Here is a 24,246-nt window from a genome sequence, read left to right on the forward strand (position 1 = left end):
TCAAAGAGAGCCATCATCTCCGATCAAGATACCTATTTCATAACTGGAAATTGCTACGAAGTCGAAGAAGAAACCATCTGCAGATCAAACGAGCTGATAAACGTCTCTGCAGACAACTGCTTCTCAAAGCTACTGAAAGGGTTCTCAGGACAATGTAGTTTCGTCGAGTCCCTTAACGAACCACAAGTCGAAAGAATTGATGATAATCATATCATCGTCAAAAGAGCTATCAATATTCCATTGAGCACAAATTGTGGAATGACAAGCAGGAACATTACTGGAACTGCGTTAATATTCTTCCAGAACTGTACTATTACTATCAACAACACAAGATACAATAACATTGAATTATCCGGCAAGGAACCACTTCTAATGATTCCACTAAACGGATTAGACATTGTCGAATCCCATTTAGAAACCAATGAAACCATTACCCTCGAAAAACTGGAGGAAGCACATTTTTTAACAAGAAAGAAGCTCGAAGTCTTGCATAAACAACAATTGCATCTCACTTTTGGAACATGGACTTTCGTAGTATTCCTAGCAATAGCAGTTGGACTTATGAAAACCCGTTACACATCATGCAAACCAAAACCAAACACTTCAACCAGATCCATCGAACCGGGACGGCTCGATCTTAAAGGGGGAGCAGTTACGGCCCATTCTGGCCCTACACAAATCGAGACAACCCAATCGATAAACACCGTCAGCAAAATCGCCCGCGAAACATCGCAGTCCGACGCACCATCAAATTCCAGCGGCGACCTGGATATTATCGCGGCGTCAACAACTCAGCCACGCGTGCACACAACCGCCGAAGTAAGCAGAACACATCCGGTCAACAACAAACAAATTTGCGGAAGCAGCAGAACATCAGGAGCACCATTCCATTTTTAATTGAATAAAGAAATCAGTTTCAATTAGACGACCGAATCGAATCGACGCATTTTTTTAAAAACTCTAAAAAGAAAGTCCCGGTCGTTTTTTATATATATATATATATATATATATATATATATATAATAGATAGATACGTTTACTGTGACATACCCATCCGTTGGATGATACAATGCGAATTAGTGAATGAAAATATTGAAGATATTTAGCCCTTTCCGTATGTTTTTTTGGATGACACTAACGTTTCCAGTGGAACTTTTGCCTTCTCAACGTAGGTATTACTTGCGTCATTTTTATTAGTAGTATTTAGTTGAGATTTCTATGCCGGATAATACGCCTTAAATGTATTCAAGCTCTAGAATACAAGTGACCACAGTGTCGGAAGAAATTTTCTTGACGAAAAATCTCTCGACCAGAACGGGAATCGCACCCGAATCTCCGGCATGATGATGTGGGATGCTAACCACTCGGCCACGGGAGCAATTCCATATGTTAGTCTAGATAAATTTTCGGAAAACCAAATATGCCAAGTTGCTTAATTAGGTAAGGTCTTCACGCCCAGAAAGTTTCATTAAGTTCTGAGAGGGTCATGCCAATCCCATAGACGAGTCGGCGCGAAATCCGCACAATTGATAAAGAATTGCTTCTAGACTCTATGGTCAAATGGATTACATATCATAATCTTCCTTTTGCCTGCGTTGATTGAGAAGGGCTTAAGCAACAGTACAATAAAAGTCCGAACTAAATAAAAACCAACCGCACATAGCGGCCTTAGGTCGAAAGCAAACAACAGCTGATATTCATTTTGCTAGAATGAAATTCAATTCTGACGTCTTCAATAATCAAGCCGAAAATGACACTGGGTGGAAAAATAAACTTCGAAACATATTGAAGAACAAAGGTTCATTTGATCATATTCACTGGTTGTTTGGATCTATCATTTTGATCTTCGTTTGAATATATAAGTTTTCGATGCAACCTAGCCCGAAAATCTATGCATTTGAGCTTAGTGGAGATGATTTTTGTCAACACTGGTCAGCAGCATCCGAATTTCTATCACGTCTTGGCAAATATGCGAAAGTGCACTGTTTTTTTTTATCTGTATTATAGTGACTTTCAACTCATTTGGCTGGTTCGTCACTTTTTACTTCCATTTTTGGAAGAATGTCGGGAGTGAGAATTGAACTTGTGACCTTTAGCGTGAGAGGCATGGATGTTACCACTACGCCAGATCGCCTCCTGCACTGTTTTTCATACTTCTGTAATGCGGTTGCTCGTGAGAATGGCTGGAATTCTCAGACTTATGTACGAAATGTTGAGAGAAGGTCTGTAAACAACAGGGTGCAGCCAAGATTAGACTGAATGCTTCTCGTAATTTGAAATGACGGTAAATCTTTAGAGTATTTTATAATTATCGGAACAATCTAATTGAACATCGTCTCGGAAAATTAAGCGGTGAGACAGACTGGTAAAGATGAACTTTGATTGTATCACTGGAAAACTATGTTTACCTAAACTTAAATGCAGTTTGTTGTATTTGAATATATACAGCATATATAAATGGAATATTTGAACGGACTGGTCAAAAATTTCCCAAAAAAATTCAATAATGGAATAAGAAACGACGGAAAGATGAGGATTTTTGTGTCGCGATAAAACGGATAGTTTTAAGGGGTAAAATGGGAAGGTAATATAATATGCGAAGCGTAGAAGTTTAACGCTTTCGAGAGGAATAAATCTAAAAAAATTAATTATTATTTTCATTTTCTCTCTCTCTCATTGTTTGGCTGTCTTGAAACTGAAATGTGAACAAACAGATAGAAAAAAGAACACCCGAATTGGTTCCTGAAGGAAAACGGAGAAAGAATGAAAGGCGGAGCCTGTGTGAAATGTATGTATAGAAATCCGACCGTGGGAAAACTATCGCTTCATTTGTTTGTCATTCTTTCTGGGGCAAACATAAAAAAAATTTGTTGATGGAATTTGAAAGAACAGATTTCGCTCTATATAATATGTAATTTTCCAAACTATGTTATTTTTTGTGTTTGAGTAAATTAAAATTGAAATCATGAGTTTTTGGATGAAAACTCATCAATAACTTTGAGCAGGATTAAGATATTGACATGTTCTGCATCGCTAAATGCCTAATGCAACTCATATAGAAGGCGCTAAAAACAACTTTGTGGGAGATGGAGCTATTAATAATTGATGATTGGAGCTACAACATTGTCGAACTATGTTTACCTCTATCTATAAGGATAAGAAAGTTAAATTTTTTATTTCATCGACAATTTTGATCACCCTATTTTTGACAACATAAAAACGAGCGTTCGATAATAAGTAACAACTTTGTCTAAGACAGTTTTTGTCTAGAAAATAACTGTCGAGCTTTAAATGCTAATTCCCACTTAAATGCATCTCCTGGATCATTGTGCATTGTCCTATGAATATTGGCGTCTTCGATGGGGACTATTAAATTAAAAATCAATATTTCCATGTTTACACAACTGCTTAGTGGATGATACAAGACCCCTTATTCTGCACCGCGAGTGACGTAAGACAACGAAGCCACTCACTTTATTCTGAAAGAGGCGACTTTATAGCTCTTAGTTTAGCTTAGCTTCGAGTCGATGACTAAAATTTTTTTGTCAAAAAATATATTTTTTTGGCACTCGGCCGTATTTTCATCTGAAAAGATTTTCGACAAAAAAATTTTTGAGATAATTGTAAATCTCGACGTGTCATGTAATTTTGAGACATTTGACATCAAAAATCTTTTTTTTTAAACCCTAATTTCCGGTGATTCTTTAGTTTTCAAAAAAACTCAAATTTTAACGTCAATTAGTAAATGAAGTTCGAATGAGCTAACATTTTGCATTGTGTATATTATCGTGCATGATCATGATTTCGCAACAAGTTCCGCATCAAAAATCGAGATGACTATTTTTATTAGCACCCAAAACCGTAGGTTTTGCTTCGTATTCCGAAAAAAAGACCCAAAGTGTCGATTTTTGACAATTTTTTTTTTGCGAGATGACAGTAGATCTCGACGTTTCATGCAATCTGAAGATATTTGGCATCAGAAATTTCAACTATCCCTGGGATAACTTTTTTAAATTTTAGGGTCTGACATTTATCAAATTACGCTTGTTTGTTAGAATATTTTTTAACGACCATTTCTGCACACTGATTCATATGTACACTGAAATATATGTAAGTAAATTGTAGGAATTTAGTCTGAAGCGTGTGAAATTGTTCAAACCACAAAATACCAAATGATAGTTTGATATGTTTCGAAGAATCACCATTCCCAAGAAACCATTTGAAATTTCCGGTCGAAGAGAAATTGAATGTTGTTTATGTGATCTATCCCCATAACTAAATTATAATTTTTGCTTTTACCCAACCATCACTATAGCAGTGAGGGCGTGTCGGTTTAGATGGATTTAAATGTCCAGACCTACAGCTTTAAAAGGGCAGACGTGCAATATTCAAATTATACCTTTCAATCCTTCCAAGTGCCACTCCGACGCTTCTAGCGTGAATAAGTCGTCATTTTAAAGCACTCCTTGAGCGAAATCGAACGAATTGTGTCCACCTTTCACGAAGAGTCGATCGGGGATCGAAGGCCCCCTAAGAGCACGTGCGGAGTGGAAGAAGCGCAAAAAATGAAAGTGGTTAAACTCCTTCCTCTCAGTGCACGTCATAAACTTGTGGCCACCGCTGAAGGCAGGGCACTCCACTCCTCGAATACATTGGCGAACCATTTTTTTTGTGGCGCGACTCCAGTAAATCTTTTTGTGGCCGAGTGGTTCAACAAGTTCCGACAGACTCACATACCACAAAACATGGTTCATGTGGCTTGTTGGATAGCCTACCCGTTTGTTATGGGTGAAGAGGCGATTTTTTTTTCTGACGCAAATAAATTGCACTGAGCACTTTGCGCGTTGTTGTGTCGCGGTGTTCAAACTGCCAACTCTAGGTGACATCTCAGTGCTACCGATCGGCAGAGTAAAGGATAATTAAACCGAGGAAATTATTGTCAATCAATTCTGGTTAATGGCCTTCTGGGGCACGATGGGATCTTCGAACGGGCTTGAACCCACGGAACAACAGTGGTTATCCTATCCACCGATAGTGGTGAGTTGATCAGAATAAATTGACAGGATCGCAGCGGAAACCGGTCTCGCACCGCGCGTTGAGACGATTGCAAATGTTAAGGTTGTTTTGATTGCGTGGAGGTAAAATTTGTTTGAATTTCCTAATTTGCATAGGAATTTGAGTGATCGTTCGTTACCCGAATAAGGCGAAAATGCAATGAAGTGAAAGGCACACAACGTGTCCTGATTACATAGATTAAGATGCTGTTTTGCATAACCAAATTAATCTCACCTGCTACAGGTGCCAATGTGGCCCCGATCCATATAAGCAGCGCTAGACAGTTTCGGTTCCCTGCGAAGATGCTGCGTCTGCCAAACGGTGACGTCATCTTCGATCGACCTTCGGCAGTTTAGTTCTTCATTCACCACCACCGTCGAGAGTGGTGAGTTCAGGTATGAAACTAGCGCCTGGTGTCGGTGGTGAGTTGTCGTTCGCAACAAACGCCCGTACACACGTTGGCCGGTCCGCTGAGATCATATGTTAGGAACCTGGGAGTTTTGATCTCTCACTTGTCACGTTCACTTTTCACATCAACAACTTTTTGGAATATGTTTTGCTTGTTTTTTCTTCCTCTTTTGAGGCTAACACAATCGGGTTAAACTTCGCGGTGATGGTTTATGGCTCGAGCGACACTGTTGGTATGTTATGAAACATTTATTTCTTCTCCGAATTAGCTGTGGTACCATGTCACCCAGGGGTGACTCAATCTCGCACCAAATGCATCAACACCATTTCATTTCTTCGATTCTCTCATCACAATTTATTCGTTGTTTATTATTTCAACATTCACTCGCGCCAAACTGCTTGGCCAAAGCTTGGTCGGGCTCAATTAGCTGCACTCCGAACCGACTTACGTAATCGCGTAAAAGTTGATTTTGGAGGCGTTTGGATGGTTATTTTCACTTTTTCGATTGCAAGACATGATGTAACTGTGCAACATTTTCGACATGATTAAACTGATGTTCACTTGGATTTTTTTTATTTCCTATTTCGCTGTTTCAAACGATTAATTCAACTCTGTGATCTAAAAATAAAAGAAAAAATAAAGCTTCTGTTAGTGAGGATCATGTTATAGAATAAGGTTCAAATTCATACATAAAACAGCACCAGTTCCCGGTTTTGGATACCTAACGGTTAGAACACGCTAAGAAGTTCATGCGATAATCACATTTCAGTTCCCGGTACCAACAACAGAACAGACATTCTAAACCCCCTCTCCTATTCGGCGACTTCAATCTTTGGCCACATTCTGCGTACGGCCAAATGGGTGCAGAGAATGATCACACACAGTCAGCTCGAATTCCCCACGCATTTCACAACAAACCGGTACTTGCCGAGAGGTTCACCTTCAAATTTATAACTCAACCATCGTCAGCATCTCCGCTTGCGAATGGAGACAAAACATGAATAACTATGTGCTTTGTCAGACAAAGTTCTCGCGTTTTTGTTATAGATTTTTTGATTGTAAGGTTAGTGCCCGGATATTGTTATGTTCGGAGCAGGAAACCACAAATAAAAGTCTGTTTGTAAAAAAATGTAATCAATCTATTTGTGTACATCATAGAGAATCATACCGCGAAGGGCATCTTCTGGTCAATATTGGGTGTTCTTAAAGAGAAAAACATTTTAAAAAATATTCGCAGATTAAATTTGAAAAATACTTCGAAGATATATTCGACAAAAAAGTCGAAGATAAAAAAAGGAATTGGTGAATGAAACACGAAATGTTCATTATTCATTCACATTTATCGCGTCGCTTCTGAACCAGACTCATTTGGGAATGAATAACTCGATAGAAAAATAATAAAATTATCAAGTCATCCGGGCCCATATTAATATCACTGCGAAAACAATCGTAGCTATCCATTGTGCATATAATTTTATCCAAAAAAAAAAAAATGGATAAATATAGGCTTCGTTCTAGTAATCCTCAGTTTCGCACCAGTTAGCGACTAGACAACAGTCTTTCCTAATAAATACTAATTTAACAAACAACGATAAAATGAAAGATATCGCACATTGTAGAGAAGCGAAACATTGTGCCCTAAGTCCCATCTCTGTGTGATGCACCTGGTCTCCAGTATGCATGAAAATAGCTGCCAACTACGAAGCGATCACTCATATGTGTATGTGTATGTTTGAATCTCGCGTAAGCATTTTTGAGTTCTTGGATTGTCAATGAAGGTAGTGGTACAAATACGAAATTGTCTGTGGCTGACGTGTGTGTCTTAAACAAGAGATGTAACAGTTCGGCTGAAAAGTACACAAGGTTGACGTCTAGATGGAGCCCCTTGCAAAAATCTACTTGACTATCACAAAGCACCATCTTTCAATGGATACGTGTCAAAATTTGACAGCAATCGGTCGATTGGTTCGTGAGTTACAGCATTGAGAGTGAAGGGACTTTTGTTATTGTCAAAAAATGGAAAAATCACAAATCAATGAAAACGATGGCAAAATTGCATGAATTGGGCTTCGAATTGCTTCGCATTGCTTCCGTATTCTCCAGAGCTGGTCCCCAGCGAATATATTCTGTTCGAAGGATTAATTTGAGAAAACTTTGGTTTGCGTCGCTGAGTGTAAGCGTTCAGTTTGCTTACCTTACATTTGCATTGTATAGTTATTTAGAGAAGAAGCAACATATTGAACTAGGGTAAATGATCTTGGTTTGTCCAATTTGGGGTGTTTTTACGCAACTAGTAAATGCAAATCGATTTTTCTTTATGAAAATCAAAAATAATCGATACGAGTTTGGGTTTGTTGAAAAGCCCCAAGTCTCTAGTTGCTAATGCTACCACAAGGCGTTGAAATTATTGAAATTTTTATGTTTTTTAACGATTTTACTCAAAGAGGAATTAAGATGGTTTGACCACCTCTAATCATGGTTTGTCCAAAAAATGATCATGGTTTGTCCGGCTTTAGAAATCATCACTTTTGGATGAAAACATTCGAATTTTCAAGTAGGTGTTGCATTTATCATTGTTTGAGTTTACTGTCATCAAATTCATAATTTAGGCTTTCTTCAGAATATTGCCTTTTCTTGAGCATTTCAAAAGTGTTCACCTGAACACACTCAACACAGAGAAACTTTATTTCTGCTATACGCGAAGGACACACTAAAAAAACTGCAGCGCGCCATAGAAATCATGTGGACAAAACAACATTATTGAATTGGACAACTCATGATCAGAATTGAGTTCATCACAATGCGTTAATTCAATGGTTTATCTATGTGAATCAGATACAAATGGTGTGCAAGCATGATGTTTACAATATTTGTAAGTGTTATAATCCAGAAAAGGTCTGAATACGTGCCAAATAATCATCTGGTGATCGATTAAAAGTTAGCTCGAATGGGGGGCGTATTGACACCATTAGATGGTGTATTTTAGAATCCCTTAAAACATGTGATTCCGTAAAAATATACTATAAAACAACTGTAAATCATGAAAAAGACAATATTATTTATATGTTTTGAAATATTTGAATACCTGATTTGACAAACGTGTGCTGAATTAGAGCATTCAAGAAAGTGGACAAACCAAAATCATTTACCTTATGTATTTACAGCTTGTTTTTCGGAACGCTTATAATTGTTTTTTATATGTACTATACTAAATATACAATATAATAAACTAACGCGCACCCTTTCCCGCTGTTTATTCATCATAAGCCTCATTCCAAGATACTATAATGTGCTCGATAGTGAAATAAAGGGTGTGTCACATCAAATTGCATCACGGAAAAAACGCTGTAGAAATTTAATTTTTAGGAATTATATCTTCAGCCTTATAATCAGATAAGAGTGTATAGATCACGTTGGCCATGCTTCACTGTCAATTTTTCGTAAATTTGGAAAAATGTCGTCGAACGAAAAAGGGCGTCGTGAATTAATCCAGTGCACTCATTTCGAAAATCCGGAGTTGTCACATCGGGACATCGGTAAGATGCTGGGAATCGTCCAATCCACGGTCAGCAGAGTACTAAAACGATACTTCGAGAACCTAACCATCGACCGGAAGATGAAGAACGGATGAAATGGATGCTCCGTCAGTGAAAAAGATCACAAGCGCGTAGTTTAGCAGTTTAGACGTGATCCGAGAAGTTCGGTCCGGGATGTCGCCAATAAGCTGAATTTGTCAAGTTCATTCGTCCAGCGGACCAAGCAGCGGGAGGGCCTGCATACATACAAGGTTCAGAAGGCTCCTAACCGCGACGAAAGGCAAAACATGGTGGGGAAGACGTGAGCCCGGAAGCAGTACACCGAAATGCTGACGAAGCCGCATTGCCTGGTAATGGACGACGAAACCTACGTCAAAGCGGACTTTCGTCAGCTGCCGGGCCTGTTGTTCTTCTCCGCAGAGGACAAATTCAGCGTTCCGGAGGAGATTCGCAAGCAGAAACTATCCAAGTTTGCCAAAAAGTACATGGTGTGGCAAGCGATCTGCTCTTGCGGAAAGCGGAGCGCCCCCTTCGTGATGACCGGCACGGTAAACGGGCAGGTTTACCTTAAGGAGTGCCTACAGAAGCGCTTACTACTATTATTGAAGCAGCACGAGGGCCCGACCATCTTCTGGCCGGATCTCGCTTCGTGCCACTATTCAAAGGACGTGTTGGAGTGGTACGAAGCCAACGGGGTCACCTTCGTGCCAAAGGAAATGAACCCGCCCAACGCGCCGGAGCTTCGCCCAATAGAGAAATATTGGGCGATTATGAAGCAGGCCCTCCGGAAGAACCCAAAAGTTGTCAAATCGGAGGCGGACTTCAAGAGAAAATGGATTTCTGTTCAAAAAAAACTACAACCTGACGTTGTACAGAACCTTATGGACGGGGTAAAGAGGAAGGTGCGAGCATACGGGCTTGGGCTCGAAGTATGAATAAAAAGAAAATGCCAAAAGTTGTTTAATAGTTTTTATTTTACTGTCTAAAATTTTCAAAAAGGTCGGTCTACTGGGCGAATTTCTACAGCGTTTTTTCCGTGATGCAATTTGATGTGACACACCCTTTATATGATAGGGAATGAGCTGATGACTTCGCTATTCATTTCTAAATTTTCTAATAGAAGAATTTGTAGTAGAAGAAGAGTTTGGAAGAAGAAAATAATAATAAGATAATATATATGCCAAAGCAATATATCAGCAATATGAGAGAGCTGTGATGCACCAAGTGACTACATGGTACTTGTCACGAAATGGTTGAAATTACGCGTTGTTTACGCTCTCCATTTTACTCTCAGAAAACATTTTCCCTTTATACTTTTGAGATCTTTTTATAATCTGTGGCAATATTCTCGCGATTATGCGGATAGCGTCGTTGTGTAAAACAACCTTGCAACTCAGCTGGTCTAGGTTCAATGCATGGTGCCTAGAAGTATATCCTAAGATGAGCCCGTGTCGTCACTAAGTTGGTTAGGGGAGCGGTATATGAAAACAGTACGGAAGAAAGCAGAAGGGGAATTATTTGCTTGAAGCGTGAAAGAGACAGACTGATCACGAGCGAGCTTGGGCACAAGCGTATTGTGTTTTGTTTACAAACAAAACACAGTAGACTTCCAAGATGACTGAAGAGTGGTTTTAGCAAGTTGGCCCACCTTAGGATATACTTCTAGGCGCCTTGGTTCAATCCTTGCCTGGCATCCTTTTGGTACAATTCCAAGGCGACATTCAGTCTGAGAGAATGAGAGGTGTTCTCCATACATACACTGAGAGAAAGAATTAGTAAATATAACGAATTTTTTGGTAAATGCTTCCAATCTATAGTCATTTTCTACATACATAAACATATATGACAAGCAGAACCATGATTCAGAAGTTACTGCAGAAGTTATGACGGAAACAATAAAGCAACTACGCTCCTTGGTTTGTGAGTACTGGAAGCTTCATCTCGTTGCGAAGAAAATGGAAATCGTCAGGTACTTCGAGTCCGTCGGATACGTATGATCCAGTATCTATAATATCCTTACACTTTTGGAGAAGATTGCGAGCATTAAACGGAAGCCAGGTTCCGGTCGTCCGATGGTGCTACGCGATCGTGAACTGCAGCTTATGCTAAAGCAGAAGACGGGGGAAGAGGTGGTTATATCGTCCCAGGCTTTGGGCCGGAAAGTCGGAGCCAGAGAGGGGCCAGAGAGTGCAAGCGGACATAGCGGTCATGGACATCATCATGCAGAAACGTAAGTCAAGACCGGCCGTGTCGGAACAGGAAGCTGTGAAGTGATGGAGAATGAAATTATCCGAAACGTCGCGGTCGTCATGGACGAAGTTCTGAATTGAAGTACATTTCCCACGCCGAGTTCCCAAAGAAGGTACTTCTGTGGTTAACCATCAGCGAAAAAGAGATGATAAAGTCGCTCTCCTTCCGGTCTTGCGGTGAACGGGGAGATGTGCATCACAAAGTGTCTACCGGCAATTGCCACCTTCATCCAGAAATGTGTTGTTTTGGCCAGACCTGGAGGAAATGAACCGCTTGAAGATAAATGTTGTGCTGAAGTCCGCCAACCCTCCGAACGTTCCTCAGCTGCGTCCCATTGAGAACTTATGAGCAAACCTGAAGCGGAAGGTCTACTCCAATCATTTCGTGGTAAAAATGGAGGAGGAACTAATAAATGAAGCTAAGAAAGAACTAAAAACGTGTAAACAAGTATGTTTTTGACAGCAATGGCTCGGGCCAATTGCCGGAAGGCCGAAATATTTTTTGTAACATGATCAATCAAATTATGTTTTATAGGAAATGTGTCTCATCAAATTATCTTTTGTATTTTTTTTATCGTCAATCGACAATTGTCCATTTTTTGACGTAGAACTACGTCTTTCATTTCTATACTGGGGTGTAAGTTCAAACTTTCGGAAACGATAGCGTTACACCGGAGAACGAGATTTTGAGCGTTAATAGCTCCTAAACAACTGAACGAAATAGTATGATAAACACTTCTTTCGGAAAATAAAATGTCCACGCGTTATATGCTTGTTACTTTTTGATCAAAAAATTTTTTTTCAATAGCCCTAAAATTGCTTTTAAAACAGGCTATTGAAATCACACCAATCAGTATATAAGCGAGTGCCGCTCGGAAATTCACTCAGTTATAACTGCGCAACGATTGAGGTACGATCGCTGAAATGGATGGATGTTCCCCTAACACAGACTTCAAAACAATGGAGCCAGGGGAAATCGGCATTGCAAAATAGATGTAAGCAGTGGATACTTTTGTACTCGCTTGCGTTTCTGCAAATTGGAATGTTTCCCTAACACAGACTTCAAAATCATGAAGCATGGGAAAATCGGCATAGCAAAATAGATGTGAGCTGCGGGTACTCTTGTACTCGCATGCGTTTCTACAAATCGGAACGGTTCCTCAACACAGATTTCAAGACCTTTTTTTATCCCTTTTGTTTATTTTAGGCTCATTAGCATTTTAGCTGTAACAGAGCCGAATTTCAATCGTGTACATGTCACATGTTTATCATATCTATAATTAGCACATTACACAGTTGCCATGTTTTCGGCGTTAGAGTATCCCTTCTATACCATTGCATATGGTACACATTTACACAGTTGCCATATAGGCGTAGGAGTTTTCGTTCTGTTCTTCCATTATCCAGTCGGACAGCGATTGATCATTTTTGAGTTATTTATAGAACAGCAGCCCGATGTGTCTTGCAGAGCAAGGCAGTTGTATGGATGAATCGATCTTATTTCGACCGTGGATCGATGTCCATCGCTGATGATTGTTGCGTGGACGTAGTTATTCTGTAACAACACAAAGATGGTCAATGAGGGCCCTGAGTTTTGAACCCACGATCGATCGCTTACTAAGCGAACGCGCAACCAATGTGGCTACGGAGACCCCCGAATTCAAAACCATGGAGCCAGGGGAAATTGGCATAGCAAACTAGATGTAAGCAGCGGGTACAATTGTACTCGGATTGACTATAGATTTGATATAGTATGATACGGTGTAGTGGATATGATCGAAGTGGATATTATATTACATATCGAGGAAATAACGAAGAAAATTATTTGTTTGAGCGTTAATAATTCTTGTCCGGCTAAACGAAGTGGTAAGATAATAATTTTATTCGAAGGATGAAACGTCTAAGATTTATATGCTTGTTACTTATTGATTGCTAAGTCAATGTTAGTCCTACGTCCACCTTGCGGTTATATCAATGATATAACCCACTTCTAGTTTTTTAATGCAAGCATTACGAGGTCTGTTCAAAAACTATCCTGATATCTGAGTTTCCGCGGGTTACGTATTCTCGATTTTTTAGTAGCCTTCTGTTGGTAATCATGTCTCTCGCTTAACGCTGACGCGTACAGCTATTTTGAATGTTCATTTTATTTTTTAGATCTGCTTTGTTTGGTCGTGTTTTGGCTCGTCTTCGATTTTCCCTATTCCAATTCAGCAGTTTCCACGGTTTCCACGTCGTAACCATGAATCCATCTTTATTGACATCAATGCACATCTAGTAATAAATTGAAGCCAATCATATCGCACAGTTCTTCTACATTTTTCAATTTTTTTCCAGCTTGAATCGAATGCATTCAACGAAAATCGAACCTCATTTTTGTGTTTGATATATAACAGAACAATCCTCTTTATTCCGCGCGTCGAATGTCGTGAGATGGCCCAAGTCACGGTGTTTCCGAAGGCGAATGACGTGACTATAATTTGCCACTGGATGAAATTTGAAGATATGTCCTCATATATTATCGACTCGGGTATGGAATAGGAGCTGAAAAGTAAGGTGGCACAATTAAGTGAGAAACTTTGCTATCTCTCGTCATTCGCAGCGCGGGATGAAATGCAATGATTCATGAACATTGACCAGTGTACCAGAGACTCGAAAAAACAATATTTTAATTTTACTCAGACAATGAATTCCATTTTATTCGAAATGCATTATTCCATTGGCATTCGTTTGATGACATTCCATTTATTCGCACTGAATTTACTAATTTCAATTCAAATGGGTTTCGGTTTTTACTTCCTTACGTACAGTCTTCGCTTCTGATGTTTTTACCACTTTTGACAAATATGTGGATAATGGCCGCAGAAACGAAAATAAGTATAATTGTTTCCTAGTCTAAAATTGAACAATCGACATACATGCGCAAACTAATTTCATGTGAAACTTCGAAGTAAATAGGTTTTACCGTTTCATGTTGGAATTGTTGGAAACTGCTGCATTAAAACCGATTTATGCCTTTACACGCTACTAATGAATAACCCATTATCAGTCACAGTCCCATTGGGTCAAGTACGAGCACGGTTCGAAAAATAAACATTTGATTTCAAAATATTTAAATCTACGCGTCCGCATCGTGACTCGCGGCCGTAGAGTCTACAGTTTGTATTTATTCACATCGAACAAAACACAAACATTGACGCTGCTGGGTGAAGGAGGTACAGCCGGTACTAATGTGCAATGAGAGGGAATTTTCCCACGTCACGTTTCATGGCTCCGATCCTATGAATCGGTGGGGAGAAAATTCTCAGAGGAAGTTAATTTTCTTATTTGTTTCAGTGATTAACCCGCATGGATTCATGTGTTTAGCAGTGATGCCGATTGCACCCAAATGGTTGTATACCTTCCCCAGTGCAACGTGAATATATTACCTGGCAATCATCACTAACAAATTGTAACATGAAAATCGGAAAAGAAAAGCTGCTCGGTGGGCAAAACAGTTCGAAACAAATGCGAATGGAAAGTTGACTTTCGGGTTGTATGAGAAAATCGAATCGATTTTTGTTTTTGGTGATTAGCCGACCATTGCAGTGAACCACTTTCGATATAATCAATCATCGGAACTCGTCCGATCCACACACAATATTGGAAAGTGAAAGAGGGAAAATTTCGCGGGATTGATAATCCATCGGGTTATTGTCGGTAAATGATTTTACTATTTGATTGCCATGATTAGCCGACAGGCGAATCATGCAGTCCCAGTGTACAATCGCATGCATTGATTTGTACTGATTTTGGCATGTTTGGCATGGTGAAAGCGTTATTTGTCTAACTATTGAGTTATGTGCATAAAACAGCATAAAACGTTGAACAATTCCGGCATCATCTTGTCTAATGGTTATGATGGTATTTTATATACTCGATTGATGATAAGGTAGCTTCAAAGCATTAATAGAGGTGAGATTATAAACAACTCTAATTTAGAGAATGCTGTTCTAACTAGACCGTACGTATTATTCGTATGATTAAACGATTTCTTCCACAGAAACGTAATCTCAAGCATAGCTGAAGAAAGGAGTTTCACGCGACGCTATGCAATTAATTAATAATCGTCTCAACGAAACTTCGCAGATTCAAAATAAACTATAACCCAAAGATAATCTTAATTTGAATCATGACCATGGAAACTTGGAAAATCTGGTCTGCATATGTAATCTTTATCAATGCCACTTCCTTCAACCTACCAGTTGAATTTCCAACAACCACCCGGCTAAACTCCGTTCAACCTCCAGGTTGAACTACCTTTAACCTCCCGGTTGAACTACTTTCAACCTCCCGGTTGAACTTCCTTCAACTTCCCGGTTGGACCTCTTTCAACCTACCGGTTGAATTTCCTTAAACCTCCCGGTTGGACTTACTCCAATCTCGCAGTTGAACTTCCTTCGGCCTCCCGGTTGAACTTTCTTCAACCTCCCAGTTGAACTTCCTTCAACCTCCAAGTTGAACTCCCTTCAACCTCCCGATTAGACTTCATTCGACCTCCGAGTTGAACTTCCTTCAACCTACCAGTTGAACTTCCTTCAACCACCCGGCTAAACTCCCTTCAACCTCCCGGTTGAACTTCCTTCAACCTCCCAGTTGAACTTCCTTCAACTTCCCAGTTGAACTTACTTCAAGCTCTCAGTTGAACTTCCTTCAACCTCCCGGTTGAACTTCAGTCATCTATTCTATTCTCGTCGTCGGTTTACCAATCCATACCCGTCTTTTCACGTTCCTCCTCCAATTGACAATTCGCACACTCTCTCTTTATTCTTGTCCCTTCCATTTTCTCCATTGACGTCGCAAGGGGAGATCCAGACCTCCAAAGAATAAATTTATCTTGGGCACATTGAATTGACGTTCATGACTTCCAGTCGGACGTTTATTCGCTTTGATAATAATTATGTGGTCCTCACAAAGCATATATTCCAATGCCGTCAGTTCACTGAAATTCTTCGCATACCGTTTGATGATAAGGTAGGATGTTGATAATCATTTGCTGCGATACCTATTGTTCCAACAGTATTCATTCGACAAAACGAAGACTGAATACCTGAAATTAACCAGATTCAACCATGCAAATCTGCGGTCAAAGCAGTATGTACACTTGAGAGATGCAACAAGTTTGAAGGGATATAAAAAAAACATTAGTCGTTCTATAAATCTACTGCCACATATGTCGGAAGTCCACGATATATGAATAACATACGTCCATACTAATTCATTACATTTATTCGCAACGGAGAACGTAACCACACAGAATTGAATTAATCAAATATGTGATCCGTTTTATCTACAAAATAAAAAAGGGTCTGAAATTCAGTCGAATTCAAAAGGTGTTTCGTGAAGTCACTAATTGAATTACTATTGGAAAAATTTGATGGACGGTATTCGGAATTGTTTCCGATAATTCACAAGAAACACAATTTTACGAAAGGACACTTTATTTCAACGGACACTACATTTATTGGGGACAACTATTTTACGACTAACTAATTTAAAATCTGTGGTGGCGAACGAAAGCTCATCAGCTGTGTTATGCTGTTGTATTGGTGAATTTCTTGTTGATGTAACTAAGCGAGATCGACGTATAGCCTATTTCGAAATGCAATCACAGGGTTGAACAGCAATTGATTTCGGGCGAAATTCAATCGTCACTCACCCGTTGCTTATTAAATACACTAACTACTAACTCAACTCAACATCGCCGCCACCTTGAAATAATAATTTCAACATCTACCTACATCTAATCTTACTACATTGGTTCTGTTTACATAACACAAAAACGATCAATACAATTTTGATTTCATCACATTTCTACAAACATTTTAAACATTGTTCGCTGCTTCCATCTCTGGTGCATCATAAGGTAACAAACAAATCTTCGTTATCGGTCGTTTAAGTATTCCTCGAGCTGTTTGCAGTGTTACCACTCGGATGAGCTGATCTGGACCTGGATGCGCTGAAAGGATTCTGCCGAGTGACCATTTGACTGGGTGTTGAAATTCATCCACAACGACTACAAGACGGCCTACGTTGAATTCGTTGTTTGGTTTCCTTCTGGTGGTGCATCGTTGCATTTCTTGGAGATATTCCTTTCTCCAATGGTGCCAAAATTGTTGGTAGGTTTGTTGCATTTTTTGATAGTGATCGAGTCTGTTCAACGGGAGATTTCTGACGTCGATTTCAGCTACTGTCTGCATGGTGGTTCCAATCAGGAAGTGAGCCGGTGTTAGGCAGGCGAAGTCGTTGGGATCTTCAGACATCGGAACCAAAGGACGGGAGTTCATTGCAGCTTCGATTTGAGTGAGCACCGTAGACATATCCTCGAATGACAGACGAGTGTTTCCCAGCTGGCGATACAGATGTTTTTTGGCGATTTTCACGGCAGCTTCCCAGAGCCCGCCGAAGTGCGGTGCTCTAGGTGGATTCATGTGCCAAGTGATGCCTTCGTTCGTGCAGACGGTGGAAATGTGTTCGCATGATTGTTGGTGAACTTCTGCTAGGTGGTTTTTCGCCCCCTCGAAGTTCTTTCCATTGTCCGAGAAAATCTCGGCAGGGCGTCCTCGGCGAGCGACGAATCGGCGTAATGCGGCTATGAAAGCTGGAGTAGTAAGATCACTGACGAGTTCTATATGGACTGCTTTCGTGCAAAAGCAGACAAATATGCTTATGTATGCTTTCATGGCGGCTGCACGTCTGTGGGTGGGCTTCAAATATATTGGACCAGCATAGTCCACTCCAGTGCTCGAGAACGGACGGCTTTGAGTTATGCGATGAATGGGCAGCTGTCCCATTTTTTGGTTTTCAGGAACGGGATTAGCTCGGGCGCACCGATAGCATCCGCGAATCACGCTACGGACTAGTCGTCTTCCATTTATGGGCCAGTATTTTTCTCTCATTGTAGAGAGTGTGAGGCGGCCGCCACCGTGGATGAGTTTCAGGTGGTAGTGCGTTGCAAGTAGGCGAGAGAAGGGATGGAAACTGGGCAACAATATTGGGTGTTTTGTGATGTAGGACTGATCGGACAACCTCAACCTCCCTCCCACTCTTATGATTCCCTCAGGGTCAAGGAAAGGGCATAACAGTCGTGTTTTTGAATGATTGGATACCGCTTGGTTTGCTTTTAGGTCACGGATTTCTTCTTTGAAAGCATCTGCTTGGGTAAGTATGATGAGGGTCGATTGAGCTGCGTTTAGTTCTTCTACCGAAAGACACAAGTCAGTAGGAATGCTGATTGCTGTTGACTGAGGAACTATTCTGGATTGGAGGCATCTGATAAATCGGAGACAATATGCAGTAACTCGAAGGAGACGATTATAACTAGAAAATCTGGAGAAATATTCGTTGCATGTTGATTGTGTTGCGGATAATGCGACAACATTTTTTCTTCGTTCCTTTCCGTTTTCAGGGTAGTTTGTGATATTCGATCTTGGCCATTGATTTTCAGGTAACGCTAGCCAAGGTGGACCATGCTTCCATGCGGCACTGTCTATGAATTCATCCGCTCTCATGCCGCGTGATACAAGGTCTGCGGGATTTTCCTTTCCTGCGACGTGATTCCATTGCGACACGCGCGTCATATTCTGGATTTCCGACACTCTATTCGCAATAAATGTTTTCCAGGTATTTGGTGGAGCCTTTATCCATTGCAAGGTCACAGTAGAGTCTGACCAAAGGTAAGAGGAAGAGATTTCGATCTGCAGTGCTTGCTGAACTCTGGCATGGAGTTTTGCGCCGAGAGTTGCTGGGCATAATTCTAGTCGTGGGAGGCTTATTCGCTTGAGAGGAGCAACACGGGATTTCGCTGCTAGTAGTTGGACGGAAATGTTGCCCTGGGTATCAACACATCTTGCGTACGTGCAAGCGCCATAAGCTGACTCTGAAGCATCGGAAAAGGTGTGTAGGTGGACTGTTGATCGCGGAAGCATAGCGTAACGGTTTATACGGAATTCTGTCAATGATGGTAGATGTTCGTAGAAGTTTTTCCACTTCACCACAATGCCTGAAGGTAATTCATCATCCCATCCACATGATTCCATCCAAATGAGTTGCATAAGAATTTTTCCTTGAATGATGACAGGAGCTATCAAACCCAAAGGATCAAACAACTGAGCGATAGCGGATAAAATTTTTCTTTTTGTGATCATCTCATCTTCCCGTTTGATGTTGGCATCGAATCGAAACAGATCATTTTGTGGTTCCCAGCTTATTCCCAGTGCTTTTACCGTTTCACCTTTGTCGAATTTCATAGTGGATTGCATACCAATTTGGTCTTCTCGTAAGCCTCGTACGATTTCTAGTTTATTCGAAGTCCATTTTCGTAAATTGAAACCTCCTTTTCCCAACAATTCATTGAGTTCCTGTCGCAGCTTCATGGCATCTTCCACAGTCTGAGCTCCCCCAATAAAATCGTCCATGTAAAATGATTTTCGGAGAGCCGCACTACCGGCTGGATACGATATTGCTTCATCGTTGGCAAGCTGAAGTAGTGTTCGGGTAGCGAGAAAGGACGATGGACCAAGACCGTAGGTAACGGTTTGCAGCTCGTATGTACAAATGGGATCACACGCATTGAATCTCCATAAAATGCGTTGAAATGGGGTGTCATTTGGATGTAGGAGTATCTGGCGGTACATTTTCTCAATGTCCGCCACCAATGCCACAGGAAATGTGCGGAAGCGTGGATGATGGATAGCAGATCATCCTGGATTACTGGTCCTACCAATAAGCCATCGTTCAGGGAATGGCCGGTGGAAGTTCTAGCGGATGCATCGAACACTACGCGGACCTTCGTGGTAGCGCTCGATTCTTTCATTACGGGATGGTGAGGGAGGAAACAACCCTTGTAATGTTGGGGTTCGGTAGGCAACACCGCCTTCATTTGGCCAAGCTCTATGTATTCTTCAATTAATTTTCGATATTCATCTTTCAACGCTGGATCACGCTCCAATCGTTTCTCCAGTAGCAAATATCTACGAAAGGCACAATTTTTGGACTCTCCTACTATTTTCTCAAAATTCGGGCGACGAGGGAGACGTACTACGTATCTTCCTGTCTCGTTTCTCATAACGGTAGCGGAGTATAACTCCTCGCATTGCTTCTCTTCCATTGAGTAATTTGGCTGGTCTGGCAGGTCTTCAATTTTCCAGAAACGTTCTAAACTGTCCTCAAGTGCTACTAACGAAACGGTGGTTACAGTGCATGATGAGGTTCCATTATCGGGTCGGGTTATATCCGCTGTGCCTGAGACCAGCCAGCCGAACACACTATCTACTAGCAATGGGAGCGGTTTAGGAAGTTGAATATTTGCTGAAGTCTTGAGACAGGAGAAGAAGTGCGCGTTTCCAATGATCATATCAATTCCAGACGACTTGTTGAAATTGGGGTCAGCGAGGAATAAATTTTTGGGAAGTTTCCAATGCTCAATAGGAATATCTTGAGTCGGCAACTGGGGCATAATGTTATTCAGCACTAGGAAATCTACATTGAGTGCGAAGTTCTCTTTTCTTGAACGGCTTTCCGTGAACACAGATTCTGTAGCATACTGGGGTTTATTTCCGACACCATGGATCGACACATTTACTCGTTTTCTTCTCAATCGAAGTAATTGAGCCATTCGCTCCGATATTATGTTGGGTTGGGAACCGCAATCGAGAAGTGCTCTGGCTAAGTGCTCATTTCCGTAGCAGTCTACGACAATCAGTAAAGCGGTTAACATAAAAGTATTTTTACTGCGCTCATGCAACGGGAAACTATATTCTGCCTCACACGGATCAACGGCTGATGGAGTTGAACGAGCAGGATTTTCGCAGGGTGTAACATTCACTTGAACAGGCATACTGGGAACACGGGTGGATGGAGATGGATTCTGATCGGTTGCTGATCTGTTTACATTGGTGCTGAATGCTGAATGTAGCAGTGAATGATGACGTTTCTTACATATTTTGCAGGAATATTTTGATGAACAATTTCGTGAAAAATGATCCGAACGAAAACAATTCAGACACAGACGTTTCGCGTTAACCACCTTCATTTTTTCAGCGATGGGCATTTTGCTGAACTTCCAGCATTTTATAAGCGGATGATGCTGATCACAAGCGTAACATTTGGCGGACTGGTTTTCAACTGCAGCATGAGAATAATAATTGGAATGAGCTGATTTCTTGTTTATGTGGCAATTGTGGGAAGTGGAAGATGACTCCGTTATGAGCTGATGGTTAACTGAGATGGACTCCAAGACTCTCATACGACGCTGGAGGAAATCTATTAAACATGTGTAGGTTGGTTTCGTCAATGTTGAAGCATGATCTTCCCAAACCTTAAGGGTGTCATCATGCAAACGTGTACATAAGAGGTGCTCCAACATCGAACTCCAAGCACTAATAGGCTCCCCAAGTTGCTCCAGTATCTTTACGTGACGCTCAAATTCGTCCACAATCCCATGCAAAGAAGAAGCTGATTCAATTTGCATCTTTGGCGACTCAAACAAAGCTTGCAAATGACGTTTTTTCAGAAGATATTCATTCGCATATCTGTTGACGAGTGCTTCCCAAGCCAAGCGATAATTTGCCGAACTGATCCCAATTGATTCGATCAGTTGGGCGGCCTCTCCCTTCAAAGCAGCTTTTAGGTAGTGAAATTTCTGGACTTCAACGACCTCAGAATTGTTGTGAATCAGGGCCTCAAAGGTGTCATGAAACGCAAGCCAGTCTTTGTAATCTCCAGAGAACTCAGGTAAAGAAATCGTCGGAAGCTTCAAACCCTTTAGAGTGGAAGGTGCAGCGTTACGAGGGAGGTTGTCTAGTACATCAATAGGAGGAGGAAGTTTGGATTGCAGAAAGGCTTTTATTCGGAAGAATAGTGTTTCAAACTCAGAGCGAATTTCCATATTTCTCACCCGTTCTTGTTCGTTGTCTGCCATGTCTTCTAATGCCACTTGTATTTCCTCCATCCCATTGCAAATACCATCCAAATGCTGCAGCCTTACAGCGACCTCGAGCTTGTCCCGTTCCTCGTCGTACTGCGTCATGAACTGGTCCGCTCGGCCGAGCGACGCTACCATGGTTTCTCTCCGCGATCTCAGTTGCTGCTTCGTGCGACGATCCTCCATGGCGATGATAAAATCGAAACCAGAAGCACGATCTGTCAATAATAAGACCTGGTAGCACTGACAAAAAACGTAAACTTCTTGGAAAGGTCCTCACCTGACCAAGGCAAAGGTAATGCCTTGTATAATTGTTTTAAATATTCTGCCACAATCGTCCGCTTCCGTTCAATTTTCGCCGTTCTTAAACCTGTATTCAACAGGCCTTGTATTTTTTGGAAAATTACAGGAAATCCGGTATTTGCCGATGCTGACTATTGGTGAATGCTGTCCTTTGCTTGTCCAACAGGATACAATGTTGAATACCAGGGGGTCCTCAATAGGATCAATCGCTGGTATTGTCCCGGTCGAAAAGCTCCTTTGTGTCCTGAATGGAGGTCTGTGGTCCTTTGTTGAATTTGAATACCAATGGCTACAATGCCATTATCCTGGTCACGGCACCAAAAACTATGATGGACGGTATTCGGAATTGTTTCCGATAATTCACAAGAAACACAATTTTACGAAAGGACACTTTATTTCAACGGACACTACATTTATTGGGGACAACTATTTTACGACTAACTAATTTAAAATCTGTGGTGGCGAACGAAAGCTCATCAGCTGTGTTATGCTGTTGTATTGGTGAATTTCTTGTTGATGTAACTAAGCGAGATCGACGTATAGCCTATTTCGAAATGCAATCACAGGGTTGAACAGCAATTGATTTCGGGCGAAATTCAATCGTCACTCACCCGTTGCTTATTAAATACACTAACTACTAACTCAACTCAACAAAATTATTTGTAGAGAAATGTGAATGTTCAGAATTATTGGAATCTAAAAAACGATTTTGGGCGGGATGAGATTCGCCCAAATCTGCTGGTAATAAAATTAATCAATTGCATCCATTACCCGTCTGCTGTTTATCGGGCGGGAGACTAGAGATGTGCCATCCGCTCATGAGCTGTTCCGAAGAATCGACTCTTTGAAGTGAGTTGACGCGGAACAGCTCGCAAAAAAAATCAAACAGCTCTTCAGCTCACTTTGATGATGATGAAGGAGAGAAAAGAGCTGTAGAATTGAAGAGAGTGTGTGAGCTGTAAGATTCAAATGAACTGACCGTCTCTCGCTCTTAGTGTTAAGACATCAGTTTAGTTTCATCTCGTCTTTTCAACTGTTACATTCGCGTTGACGGCATTGTGCTTTGTTTACCAGTTTAGGGGGCGCCAAAAATAATAATTGGCTCTCAGGCAGAATGAACACGTTTTTAAAATTCAAATTATTAATGAAAATTAACTTCTGTGTATCAAATGAGTATTCTATTTCAATGAAAAACACTTTGTTTGCAGGCGGTGCAAAAATCTCATAAGATTTTTTTTTTTAAGAAAACTTTCTATTGTAATGTAAAGCCTCAGTAAAAATGTCGGAAATGTTGTACTCGCCGAGTCTGTTGTAAATAATAGTCTGGAATACGTGTTTCAAGTAATTAATAATATGGTGTGAAAAATTTCATTTGAATTTTAACATTTTCAAACTGGCTTCGTGGCTATCGAGTTTGGGACCCAAATTGAAAGTCGGCACTGACAACTGAGCTGAAAAGCTGTTCATAAAGAACAGCTCATTTAGATGAGCTGATATGATCAGAGCTGTTCATCATGATGAGCTGATTTGCACACCTCTACGGGAGACGACAGCAAAATAAAATCGACACGAGGCTGAGTCAGCCACTCACTGCGGTCAGTGCAATAGAGAATTAAAAATCCCTCGACGAGTGTCGTAAGATTTCAGTTGATCGTCTCTTGTTACACTTTCCGATCAAGAACTCATCATCCGCTCTATGGAATGGGATTAATCGTTTGTGGCTTGCACTCA

At 40.8% G+C, this 24,246-nt stretch overlaps 2 protein-coding genes across 2 annotated transcripts in view; both read right to left on the bottom strand.

Annotated features, from left to right (window-relative positions):
• Positions 1–24,246, bottom strand: part of LOC129771940 (tyrosine kinase receptor Cad96Ca) — a 57,308-nt gene that overhangs the window by 27,344 nt on the left and 5,718 nt on the right. The window contains exon 2 of the mRNA XM_055776090.1: positions 5,290–6,082. Coding sequence (XP_055632065.1) covers positions 5,290–5,386 — 97 coding nt within the window. The 5' untranslated portion in view covers positions 5,387–6,082. The remainder of the gene's footprint in view (positions 1–5,289; positions 6,083–24,246) is intronic.
• On the bottom strand, positions 17,114–22,398 carry LOC129765677 (uncharacterized). The gene is made up of 3 exons (XM_055766088.1): positions 19,843–22,398; positions 18,960–19,768; positions 17,114–18,269 (listed from the first exon to the last, which is right to left on the bottom strand). The coding sequence occupies exons 1-3, from the start codon at positions 22,396–22,398 to the stop codon at positions 17,114–17,116; spliced, it is 4,521 nt and encodes a 1,506-aa protein (XP_055622063.1).

This window comes from Toxorhynchites rutilus, chromosome 2 (genome assembly GCF_029784135.1).
Source record: "Toxorhynchites rutilus septentrionalis strain SRP chromosome 2, ASM2978413v1, whole genome shotgun sequence".
Taxonomy (NCBI): Eukaryota; Metazoa; Arthropoda; class Insecta; order Diptera; family Culicidae; genus Toxorhynchites; species Toxorhynchites rutilus.